The 13,367-nt window shown below is 45.5% G+C and overlaps 1 protein-coding gene across 1 annotated transcript in view; it reads left to right on the top strand.

Moving 5' to 3' along the window:
- Window positions 1–13,367, top strand: part of adcy1a (adenylate cyclase 1a) — a 33,015-nt gene that overhangs the window by 7,075 nt on the left and 12,573 nt on the right. Inside the window, exons 4-8 of the mRNA XM_062395824.1 lie at window positions 2,223–2,334; window positions 7,259–7,386; window positions 9,328–9,486; window positions 10,196–10,337; window positions 11,028–11,183. Coding sequence (XP_062251808.1) covers window positions 2,223–2,334; window positions 7,259–7,386; window positions 9,328–9,486; window positions 10,196–10,337; window positions 11,028–11,183 — 697 coding nt within the window. The remainder of the gene's footprint in view (window positions 1–2,222; window positions 2,335–7,258; window positions 7,387–9,327; window positions 9,487–10,195; window positions 10,338–11,027; window positions 11,184–13,367) is intronic.

The following is a 13,367-nucleotide window of genomic DNA, read 5'->3' as shown; positions in this document are numbered from 1 at the left end:
TTTGAAGAGCTCACATTTTATTGCTCAATAACAACAAACCGATGAGAAGATCACGGGACAGAAGAACATCAGATGATCATTATCTGAATCCGCAGCATGTTTCATCTCTTCCTTGATATCAATCTTCTGAGTGTCACTGATTTTAATTATAAATATCTTGACATTGTTTCTTGAGAAATCCACGAAAAAGTCTAAAAACGTCATAATGTGAAGGAAGAGAAAAAGAAACCTCCTCGTTCCGCCGCCTGAATCGAATCCACTCTAAAAATCAATGGCTTCTCTTTGGCCCCACTCCTCCGCCCATCGGAGGAAAATCACTCCAGTAACAGACAAGCAGACGGCAATGAAAACATTATAGCTCCTTAATTGGCAGAGATAATTATGTAGAATGTCACTCAGTGCAGCTCAAAGCTCCAACAAGGCCCGAGTGTCCCTGAGTTCAATCTGTTCACGCTCACAGATATCGGTCCCTGAACAAGTCGGAGTTCCTCTTCAAGATCAAAATAAATATTCACAGTGAAATGAGTTAAACAGTCAAGAAACACCTCAGATTAATTTCTGTGCACGAATGGAATTTACTCTTCTTTGACCCAATCTGAATCATATTCTATTATATCACCCATATTCAGCAGATTGAACATTAAACCTTTTTTTAGTTGCTGTCCTACTTGTGTTAGTCGATTCACGTAAAATCTGCTTTTCAATCAGATTTTCAATTTCCCAATGTTATAAATTGAAAATCCTTGAGTTTCTGAACTTCTAAAATATATACGTGTATATATTATTGAATAAACACTTGATCAAATAACTAATCAGTGTTAAAAACCACGAGTCCTCACACTGATGGGTTATCACAGTTATCAGCGCACTCAGCAGCAGCCGCCTCTGGTGAACTCGTAGTAGAGGAAACATCGGAGAGCGTGAGAACCCGACTCTGAGCTGATTCCATCCGGTCGAGGGAGAGAGGAGCTGTGTGGGAGTGGAGGTATCATGTCAACAGCTCTCCTGTGAAGAGACGATCCTCTCCACTCCACGTCCGTCTGTCTGGCTGCTCCCACACCCCCTCAGCCTCTCTGCTGGAGGGGGGGGGGGGGGGGGCATCTCCTCCCGTCCCTCAGCCTAACACCACCACCACCACCACCACCACCACTGCTGCTGCTGCTCGTCTCCGGGGAGCTGCTGCTACAAACGCACACATGCACACTTGAACACATGGTGCTGAGAAAAACACAAAGTTCTCGTTGCAGGGCAGGGGCGTGACATCTCCCTGATCCGCCCTCCGATGTGGCTCCTCTCCTCTTCCCTCCCTCGTCTCCCCCTCTGCCCCCCCCCCCTCTCCTTGCCTTCTCCTCCTCACCCCCAACACAAACCAGCAGCACGGCGCCGTTCAAAGACAAACCACACAACACAGCTCCTCTGTCGAGCAGCAGTCGTGATCCCAGCTTTGCATACATCAGGCTCCGGAGCAAGTAGCTGGCTGCCGAGGAGAGAAACAAGGACTCAGTCACGAAGCTGAGCTCTGAACCGTGGAGCTCTGAGAGCTGGAGAGGAACGTCTGGTCACAGTCGTCCTGTTTACTTAGTGCTACGGATATAGATTATTAGATCAAATCTTTCCTTGACCTTGTGATGGATTCCATCGGGGTCAAGGAGTAACCGTTAGGAAAGGAGATTATCTGGACTGTAAATAAAGATGGACGTCATTTCTCCACTTCCTCCCACTGTCAAGAAATGAAGCCAAAAGACGTCATTTCTAATAATTTGCCTTCAAATCCACATCTCGTTTACGATTTAATGAACGATAATAATTCATATTTATAGTTTGTTATTATTAATATTTAAGACAGACCTTTACTTCACCGGGATGTGTAGTGTTTGCTGCTATCTGGCTGAACGAGGAGCAGCTGAACGAGGAGCTCAGTGTCTTCAGCAGCTCCCTGAACCCTGCTGCTGCAGCCGCTAGCCGGCAGCAGGCGTTTAGCTCTTTAATTGATTTAGCTGTTGCCCTGAAAGACACTTAAATTTATCCAGGATTGGATTAATGTACTCGCTGCTCACTTCACAACTGATCTTCATTAGCAGGTTTACCTGTGGGTGCTTTGGGCCGTTTAAATACTCTGTGTGTTTCTGTGGATTGAGTCTTTACTTCCTGGAGAGTGTGAGGAGCAGTGTGCTGAGTTCTTCACTCCAGATTAAGATCTGTTTCTCCTTCCCTCTGTGCAGCATCCTGTTTGCAGACATCGTGGGCTTCACCAGCCTGGCCTCTCAGTGCACCGCTCAGGAACTCGTCAAACTGCTCAACGAACTCTTTGGGAAGTTTGATGAACTGGCGACAGTAAGTGCTCCGCCTCTCCGCCCTGTTGCTGATCCCTGCCTCACGAGGAACTCAATCACACAGTGCGATCAATGTGCAGCAGGAAGTCTCTTTCAGCGACACACCACTGATGGATCCACCATTATTTACACTGTAGGTGATTAATCAGCAGCCAGTTATCGTGTCTCAACCAAAGACTTTAAATAAAACTGTCCACTTCCTCCCACTGTCCATAAATGAAGCCAGAATGTTGTGTTACCACGCAGCCATTTTGTGCCAAAAGACGCCCTTTGGCTCCAGCGTCTGAGCAGAAGCTTCACTGGGTTGAAGCTGCAGCAAAGTCCTGCTGATATCAACCAATCACGAGTCGGCCTCAGCTGTCAATCATGACATTTCACTCTGTTTTTAAATAATCAAATAAAACAAATACATCATATTATCATATCACTCACATATCATCACCTGATTCAGTTTAGTGAGGATGGTTTACAAACCAGAGTTTCAGCAGAGACGGGGACATTAACATTTCATGAGCAGTTGTGTATTTCTATAATGTTCACTCTGCTTTTTGCTCCGTGTTTGGTCTCCACCGGCTCTTGAGGGAGTGTCTGTGTCTGTAGTTCTTCCCTGTGTTTCCCCAGCTGCTGTCGGCCTGTGTCTGTCTGCTGCTGCAGAGCAGAAAGTGTTTAATGGCTCGACGCAGCTTCTCTTCTCTGGAAACAGCTGCCGGCTGAAATCAAAAGTACGAGAGTGAAGCAGAGCAGCAAAGTTACCGGTTTAGAGCTTCTGCACTTTCAAAGATTCTCATTTCAGTAAATCGAGTATATCGTTATTACAAAAAGTGATTGGGCCACAGAGTCCACTATTTGAAAGTGTGGCACATTTCCTAATGATACAAGTTGACTGGAGCTCATGCGTCTGCTGTGCTTATCGTTCCCTCATCAGTGTGCACGGGAGCAGAGAGCAGCAGCTTGTAGATGAAGAGCTCCTCAGCGAGGGAACCATCTCCTGTCGCCGTGCCCGCTGCGTGCAGGCGTTAGTGGTGAGCTGCGTAGAATCAGATCCCAGTTCCTCCCAGTATGAGGAGGAGGGAAACAGGTCAGCCGATCCCAGTTCCTCCCAGTATGAGGAGGAGGGAAACAGGTCAGCCGATCCCAGTTCCTCCCAGTATGAGGAGGAGGGAAACAGGTCAGACGTGTCAGGATTCATGGAAGTTCGAACCCTAATGAGATGGTTTGAAAAACGGAGACTTTAGATTTTTTGGGCGTCGCCGGCTCATCCTGCCCTTATTACTGTTGCCTTAGCGGGGGCGGGGGGGGGGGGGGGGGGGGGGGGTTCTGTTTCAGCTCGTTGTTCCTCTGCAACACAAAAAGCCTCCAAGACAACTGAATGTATTATTCAGTTCTGGCTGGAGCTCATCTATTATGCCAAGTCATATATTGATCCAAGAGTTAAAGTAGATCTGGAGAGGCTGAGGCTGACTGACGTGAAGAGGAAGAGGAGGAAGAGGAGGAGAGGAAGAGGATGAAGGTCAAGAGGGAGGAGGGCGAGAGACGAGTGAACTGAGTTTTAGAGGGAGGGGAGATAAGGGCGGAAGATTCTCTGTATGTTGGTGCATCTGTGTGTGTGTGTTTGTGTGTGTCTGTTTGTATATGTGTGTGTCTGTGTGTGTGTATGTGTGTATGTGTGTCTGTGTGTATGTGTGTCTGTGTGTATGTGTGTATGTGTGTATGTGTGTACTATCTTGCACTTGATAAAGTGTTTGTCAGCAGGCCTGTGTAGTGTTGTTCTCTGGGAAAGAAGATTAGGTGAGTGATAGGTTATCTGCCGCCAGACTACTGTAATCATATTAATACTGCGCACACACACACACACACACACACACACACACACACACACACACACACACACACACACACACACACACACACACGCTTGCTAACCCATGTTTTTTATCAGCATAGTGCTGCCAGTAGAAATACAGTACAGCAGACCTAACACAATCTCCACACAAACACACAGACACACACTTCACACCCACACACACACAGACACACACACCATCGGGTCAAACAGAGGATGAAGTCCAGCACAGTTAAAACATCTAAAACGTAAAAAAAATAATCTCGACTCATCGTCCACCGCCTCTCGAGCTGTAAACCTCATTTCACGCTCTTTATTAAACAACTCGGCTCAGATAGAGAAACTTTCACACTTTTACTTTTTACTTTTAAAGTTCACGACTTCGCTACGTGTGTGAGGTTCTGCTCTGACGTTAAAACATTTCAGTTTGAAAACTCCAGGGTTGTGTTTGAGTCGGGACGGACACAATCTGAGACTTTAGTGAAACGATGACGTGAACATTCTTTTGCCGATTCTCAACTCCTGAAGTATCTACTCAACTTCCTTAGGATTATTTATTTAAGTTCTTTATATGAACTGGAGTCTGAGCTGTTGTTCTCCACATCTTGGTGCATTTTCAACTTTTGTTCAGTCTCACATTACTTCAGATTTCCAGTTGAGTTTTGGGTCACGGAGAGATTTTCAATATTAACATAAAAACTCAGTCTTGTCCAAAAATGTCAGTTACACATCTTCCACACTCACAGCCTCAGTGGGCCACCCGCAAGACTCGTCCGCCTCCACCACCAAGTGATCTCTTCAGACAGTTTACTCTGAGTCCTCACACACACACAACACACACACACAAGCAAGAGCACACACACACACACACACACACACACACGTGATCAGCAGGATTATCCATCTTGAGTTCATTCTGCATCTCAGCAATCAGTCAGGGCTTAACGTGGGGAGAGAGACAGAACAAGATATAAGGTGATATGTGGTTTGCTATCAATGCTCTGCGCTCAGCAAACCATTATATGGAGATCTTGTGATGAGGATAAATTGTGTACATGTGTGCGAGTGTGTGAGTGTGTGTGTGTGTCGCTGCAGCTGCATCCTAATTGAGATTTATAGCCTGTCGTGTTAGCGAGGAGGAAAAAATTCACTTTCAAACCGGCTCTGTCACAGCTGCTGAGCCCGGTCTGACTGCTGCATGCTGCACAACACGCTCCTCCCCCGGGGACTCAAACCAAACTTAACCACAACCGACACGCGCCCAACTTAACCCTGACCTGCACCCGACTGTGATATGAATGAATGAATCCTCACTGGGGGGAAACCAGTTTGCCTCCAATTAGAAAAGCTGTCCCAGTCAGCTGCAATGCAAATCTCAAATCCGTCTCCAAAAGCAAACACACGTATCTCCTGAGCCGAGGCTCTTTGCAGCCGATAATTTCTCTCTTATTTCTGTACACATGCACAGACACACACACATGCACACACACATGCACACACACAGACACACACACATGCACACACACATGCACACACACATGCACACACACTCCCCGTTTCTGTTCCTAGCGCCGGGATAATCATCCACGTTCTGAATTCTCATATCCTCCCACGCCAGAAAGTCTTTCTGCTCCCGTGAGCAGAAAACCAGAGCACCCCGTCTCCTCTCTCCTCAGCTCTGCCTCTTTCCCTGCAGTTGTTATGAATCCTCTGTGTGTGTCTGTGTGTGTGCAAGTGTGTGTTTGTGTGTATACGTGTGTGTTTGTTTGCATACGTGTGTTTGTCACTCAGAGGCTGCCTGCAGGCCAAGCTTTGTAGGGTCTACCATTACGATTATGTGATGACTGTGTGTGAAACAGTGCCAAATGGAAACCCTGTGTTTGTGTGTGCGTGTGTGTGTGTGTGTGTGTGTGTGTGTAGTTGCAACTAAACGAAACCACCTGTACAATATGTTTGCATGGAACTCTGCAGCAGCAGCATGTTCTTTACTGCAGGTATGTGTGTGCCTCTGTGTGTTGTGTGTGCCTCTGTGTGGTGTGTGTGTTTGTGTGTGTGTGATGTGTGTGTGTGTGTGTGTGTGTGTGTGTGTGTGTGTGTGTGTCATCACTGCTGAGTGTGCACAGTGTGACAAATAGCTGATCTGTCTGGGAATGTGTGGGCGGGATTCTACTTGAAGAGTATGTCGGAGCAATTAGAGTTGCCCTCAACTAGAAATACACACCCTGCTAAACACAAACACACAAACACACAAACACACACTCACAAACATCTGACTTACGTGAGCAGAGTTGCAGCTGCAGGATTCATTCAGTGTCTGTACATTTGGATCTGATGTAACAGGACGTCCTCTGCTCATGTCGGACCAGATCTCCTCCGGCTGGTAAATATAGAAATGGCCGACGAATGTCAGGATTTATCTACGACAGAGTTTCACCGAGTCTCGGCTCAAACTTTTGCTTCTCTGCCAAGAGATGAAATATGGAGTTGTCAATTTTTACTTTATATCCGCAGAGGAAGATTCTTTTTAAAAATAGTATCGGTGCAGCCAGCAGACTAGAGAAGGTACAATCTATAATTAAGTGTTGGCCACTCTGTGTCGCTAAGGAATTTGTATCTTATATTTATCTCATCAATGATAATGATGATGAGGGAATTCATTTTTTATTTATCAAATAAATAACTTTGAGAAAAAGTATAATTTGTTTTCACCCACGTTTCCAGACAGGAAGTCCAGAGAACGTTTTCCAGTTTGTCTTTCACATATGAAGAAATCTGGAAATCTCCAGATGTTCAGCTAAGATGCAAAGCTGATGTTTTAGTGATGAGACAAAATACTCACTTTACAGCTCAGTAAACATATCACTGATGTTTACATGAATGTTTTCTGTTTTCGTTAGATAAAAAAAAGACATTAGATATATATTATATCTACAGGATTTATGCCGTAATGCATCAAATTCCCCTTAATAAAGGATTATCCTATCTTACACATTAATACCACTCTCAGATATAACCTGTCTCTCTCTCTCTCTCTCTCTCTCTCTCTCTCTCTCTCTCTCTCTCTCTCTCTCTCTCTCTGCAGGAGAATCACTGCAGGAGAATAAAGATCCTCGGCGACTGTTACTACTGTGTGTCCGGACTGACCCAGCCCAAGGCCGACCACGCCCACTGCTGCGTGGAGATGGGCCTGGACATGATTGACACCATTGCGTAAGTCTCAAACACATAAACCTCCACCTCCAGTCGTATGTTCTGTATAACACACATGTGTCCACCCACATGTATGTAGAGGGAAACACGCAAGGTTTCATTTCATTTATCATGGAGACTTGTTTGTTTTTGATCGGCTGCCGCTCAAATTTCATATCCAGGATATTTTAGCTTCATCTTTGCATCTTTTTATACAGTCTATGGTGTATTTATATTCACTATATATGTACAGTATATATACTTACAGTATATATATACTGAATTGACCAAGACAACAGATCGACAGGGAGGGAATACTGGTCAAAATAAAGTCCTGGGTCTACATTATAACGGCCACTATTTCAGATTCTATACCATTAGCCATATTAATCTATTGTTTTCTAAATTATTATCTTTCCGTCTTTATTTTCAGAGATTTGAATCAATATAAACTAAACTGAAAATGATTCACAGTTATATTTGTGCCTCATTCTTGAGCGAGCAATTTCAAATTTTAGATTTTAAAGCAAAACTAATTTCCCTTGATAAAAATAAGTCTATTCTATGCACAGAATTTGGATTGTTATGTTTACCATTATCCATGTGAACATACGATAATGGTTGCTGGCTTATAATTTCAAGCTTCATCTCAAACTGGGACCGAGTTGACACCATTGAACAGAACTGAGGAACGTTATGTTCAGACACAACAAGGCAGCGCTGGAAATATCAATTTAAAGTCTTCCTGTTGAGATCCGACATATTTACAATATAAAAGACTCTTGGTGGCACACATGTGCACCCCCCCCCCCCCCCCCCCCCCCGACATGTTGACACACAGCGAGCTGTTCCGTCGTCTGTCATGTTCTTTCCCTGCTGCTGCGTCTGAGTGGATGGATGCCGCTGTCGGTGTCCTTTATCTCAGAGGACAGGTGCTGCCACACACACTCCTCCCTCCCTCCGTGTGTGTGTGTGTGTGTGTGTGTGTGTATCAGTGTGTGTGTGCAGCATCCCTCCTTTTCTTTCCCACATCCTTGGAAACACACACTCACTTTGCCAGCTCTCTCTTTCCCTCCTCGGCTCCGTCCATGACGCCGTCTGAAGTGGCTGAGCTCCTGCTGGTGACCGGCAGCAGTGTGAGGTGATTTACTGGAGAGAGGAGAGGCTTTGGAAAAGTCCTGCTTCATCTCCTGTGCACCCCCACACAGCGATGTACCAGCACATCTAATCACACACAGTCACATGAAGATAGACACAGGCGTGCACACGCTTCTTTCTACCATGAGATGAAGACGTGTGCAGCCCAGCGGAGCCGCTGACTCCAGCTGGAGCAACTCCTTTGGTCGTGGTCAAAATTAAAAGCTTTTCTCCTGCTAAGCTCAGAAGAGAGCCCGGCTGTTTGCAGAAATACAATCTCCACTGAAGCGCTTCACGAGGAAATGTGTAACATGCACACGGTTCCAGTTCAGCAGCGCCTGAGTTTCTAAACACAGCAACATAACAAAGTAGCAGCACAAATGCAATTTGAGCTAAATGCTAACATCAGCGTTCTAACAAGCTCAAAGCAACAAATTTACAGAGCCTGGACATTCACCACGTCCAGGCTCTGTACTCGTGTCCACTTCCTCCCACTGTCCAGAAATGAAGCCAAAATACCCTGGATAGGAACACTGCCACCTTGTGTCTGTGTGAAGATATTTCACCCAATGATATCAAAATCTCACGTGTCTCGAACCTTTACTGCAGCGAGCCACCAGGGGGCAATCGAGATGTTTTGAGTTCACTTTCGAGGAGCAGACATGTTGTCTGTCTTAATTCACAGTCGATGGTTTAGCATGTTAGCTATGACAGTCGGAGGTTTCCAAAAGTTATTTCCGTTCTGACAGAGTTTTTTGATGAAGAAGATGGACGATGATGTTTCCTTGCTGTAGTTACCTGCAGGTGCCTTTCTCCTCCCTGCAGGTCCGTGGTGGAGGCGACCGAGGTGGATCTCAACATGCGTGTTGGTCTGCACACGGGACGCGTGCTGTGCGGCGTGCTGGGCCTCAGGAAGTGGCAGTACGACGTCTGGTCAAACGATGTCACACTGGCCAACGTGATGGAGGCCGGAGGGCTGCCGGGGTCAGTGCTGAGTGTTACACACACTGAGACTCTGAGCAGCTACAGTACAAACACACATTCAGACACACACTATCCCAGCAACTGTCACATTAACAGATGTTGAAATGCATTATTTTTGCTATTGAACAGTAGGAACGTAAAAATGTCCAATCTTATTTATCAATCCTTTGGAAGAAATATTGTGCACATATTCAGGCTTGTAGTTTTAGCTTGTTCCATGTCCCATCTGCTAACATGGAGGAGGCAGGGACAGTTTAAAACTGTGTTCACCTTGAAGAAGTCGCCTCATCTCCTGTTTGCTCTTTGAAAGATATTCGGATTCCACGATTTCCCTTTGAAGCGGCTTCATGAATTTCCTACAAAAAAAGAAAAAACCAAGGCAGCAGCTGAGAAACACGTCGGAGCGCTAAGATTAAATTAAAGACTCTTCATTCAAGAAACCTCGTCAGTAACAAGCTGGTCTGCATGTGAGAGGCAGTGAAACGAGGTCAACTCAGCGGCTCAGTCTGGTTTTGTTTCAAGTGAAGTAATATGATTTTAGGACTCGTTATGAGATTAAATGAGTCGTTAGGAGGGAAGATTTCTTTGCTGTGAAGAGTTTTGAGCAAGTTAAGGAGGCCATTAGGGGGCTGGAAAGAACGGGGGGGGGGGGGGGGGGGGGGGGGGGGGCAGCTGACTTTTACCAATAACCTCTTTCCATCCTCTGCAGCAAGGTGCACATCACCCGGACGACCCTGGAGTGCCTGAACGGAGACTACGAGGTGGAGCCGGGCTTCGGACACGAGAGACACGCCTTCCTGCAGAAACACAACATCGAGACCTTTTTCATCGTGCCGTCCCACAGACGCAAAGTATGCCCCCCCCCCCCCCGCAGGACGGGTTCTCTCCTTCCCCGCGTCCCCTCTGTCGTTCTCTGGCGCTCGAGCCGAGTGGTGACACATCTGTCGGTGGTGTAACAGTTGATCCTCTGACGCGGTGAGAGGGAGGCAGGCCGTGTGTTAAGCTGGCGTACACATGGCCTGGTGTCACTACCGCTCGCCAACCGCGCACGTGCTCCAGAGCCGAGTGCTCACGGCATCGCGAGTTCACAGATAGACGCACAAACACAAATAAACAGACGACGCATCCAGGTTTTCTAACAACACACACTTCACACTTTACTGTTGAAATCCCAGTGAATTAAATCCATGAATGAGATGATTCAAATCCACCGTCTCATCTTTTAAAGACTCTCACGTCCCCTCTTACTGTTTACTGCAGAAGCTTCTTCTCCAGAAAGAGGCTGGAATTCAGTTAATGTGAATTTATATAAAGACAAAGATTGTAGGTAGAAAGGGTAAAGTATACATTGAATTGAGTGGGAGGCTGGGAATGAGCAGCCTGGTTGTAGTTTGTGACCTTGAAATTTAAAACGTTTTACGAGTGAGATTCACAGACTCTAGTTGTAATTTATCACATTTACAGGATAAAGGGAGATAATGTTTCCAGTCTTCTATTCGTGGCCTGTGGTTCATCTCTGTATCTTTGTCTTTCTCCTCCAGATCTTTCCGGGTCTGATTCTGTCGGACATCAAACCAGCCAAGAGGATGAAGTTCAAGACCGTGTGCTACCTGCTGGTGCAGCTCATGCACTGTCGGAAGATGTTCAAGGCCGAGATCCCCTTCTCCAACGTGATGACCTGTGACGACGACGACAAGGTTCGTCTTCGTGCTGGGACGCCGCTACTGCACTGGGCACAAACCAGTCTCTCTGGGTTGCATAGTAGGGATTAAAAAATCCTTCTTAATGGGTTGGTTTGTCTCCATTTGTGACGGAGTGAAATCCTGCTCGGATTCTTAATCTTCTGCTACACAAAAACACACACACACACACACACACACACACACACACACACACACACACACAGTAATCTGGATTTCTCAATCTGGCAGCATCATAAGCACTACAGTATGCCCGCATTACAGCTTCTTGTTGAGAAGTAAGCCAGTGGAATAGATATTATGAGCAACTCGCTGCTCTGAAGCTTCCAGTGTGTGTCCCTGTGTTTGTGTAACGTTGTGCGGATGCGTCCATGTCGCCCACACATGATGCTTTAATGTGATTTGTGATTTGCCTGTGTGATGTTAACTTGTGAACCGCCATGACACAGCGGGGTCGTCCCTCGGCCACTTGGCGTTGTGGCGTCACAGGTTCGATGCTGTCAGAGGGGGTGTAGCGGCTGTAATCCGCCCGCCTGTGTGAGCCGGGCGTTAGTGCTTCATGATTCTGATGAGGTTGCATTCTGACTGCTGGTAATCACCCACAGCCGGGTATCATCCGCTCTAATAGCATTAGCCACATTGTTACGTGATTATAGCCAAAATCCTAGCATTGTGACACACAGGAATTTTATAATAGAATTATGACACTGGAAACGTTTCTGGCCCCAAAAAATATCAAATCATCTGAATCCAACGGCAGATTTCAGATTTGTTTTGCTCATTAAAAGAAGTATGAAGATTTTTCACATTTTTAGAAATAGCTTGTGGACATCATCTCACGTTCACCTCATCGACATCTACTTCTTTCAAAAGTTCAAAATAACTGAAATAATCTTTTGTGCTTTTGTGTGACAGTAGTTGGGATTTGTTGGCCGACCATCATCAGTAAAGACGCCCAACATGGTGTGTGAAATACTGCCACCAGCAGATGGCATCAATGAGTAATTTGTAATTTAACGTTAACAGAGATTTAATAAATTGTGCAGTTTTGTGAAAAACAATTCTATCAAAACAAACACAACACAATAAATTGTTGTTAAAATGCTAAATGCTACATTTTGAATATCAGGATGTTAACATTCACTAGTTATAGACATGCTAACTGTTGTGAACACTACGTACCATTCCATATGTAAGTTTTTGCTACCAGTATCTTGCTAACATTAGCATCAACATCTGTTCACTCACCAATCCAACAGAATCAAACCTGTGACGTCTCCAGATGTCGGAGAGCAACGTTGTTTTGCTTCTGTTGTTGCTGTACCCTCTTTGTTTCTACTGGAGCTAGCATGCTAATCAGCTAGCATGCTAACCGCCTGCCGGGTTCCATCACAGCTTGGCGCTCGGCTCTCGGGATGACGTACTGTGTGTACGACACATTAAATGACAGACGTGCTAACAAACAGTACGATTGTTAGCACTGTGGATACACGGAGGGGCCATCTTGGATTTCTAGGTCGTGGGTGACCTTTCGAGGCCAGATTCCAACTTGAGGTGCCCTAGCTAGACAATGCTGAGCTCTGAGGTTTAATGGTTTAAATGGTCAATAGTGTAGTTAAGATGCTAACCTGCTAGCGTGCTAACTTCTCCGACTCTTCTCCAGATCAGATGTTCAGACCCAGTTAATCATGGAGAGCTCGGCTGTGATTAACAACATGAATCAAGGCCGCGTCACATTTTGGTCTCGGGCTCCGGTCGGGCCAACGCTCGCTGGCTTTAACGGGACACGTTCACATTATTAATTACTCCTGTTCTCTTTTGTAACACCTGGTCTCAGACGTCAGCTCGGAGAAGATGGTTCATAATAAATCTGATGATGTCGAGTTGACTATGAGCCGGAGATTCAAACTCAAAGTCAACTACAGAAATTTGTATCTGCACTAATATAAAAGCTCGGAATGTCCTAGACATGTCTCTCCCTTCAACAATTAGTCTGAAAACCTTAAAATTATTTGTTCTGGCTCATCAACCGAGTACTTTAAATTATCCAAGAGTTTAGTTTAAATGTTCTTTTTGGAGACATTGCCCAAAAAAACCTGTTAATTTAAAGATCTAAATCTGTTTATATTTTAAAAGGTAATTTAAAGCACATTTCTAGCGACCTAGACCCTCAATTTGTGT

This window comes from Platichthys flesus, chromosome 9, assembly GCF_949316205.1.
Source record: "Platichthys flesus chromosome 9, fPlaFle2.1, whole genome shotgun sequence".
Lineage (NCBI taxonomy): Eukaryota > Metazoa > Chordata > Actinopteri > Pleuronectiformes > Pleuronectidae > Platichthys > Platichthys flesus.
Note: the sequence above shows the minus strand (reverse complement) of the source record. Positions and strands in the feature narration are given on the sequence as shown.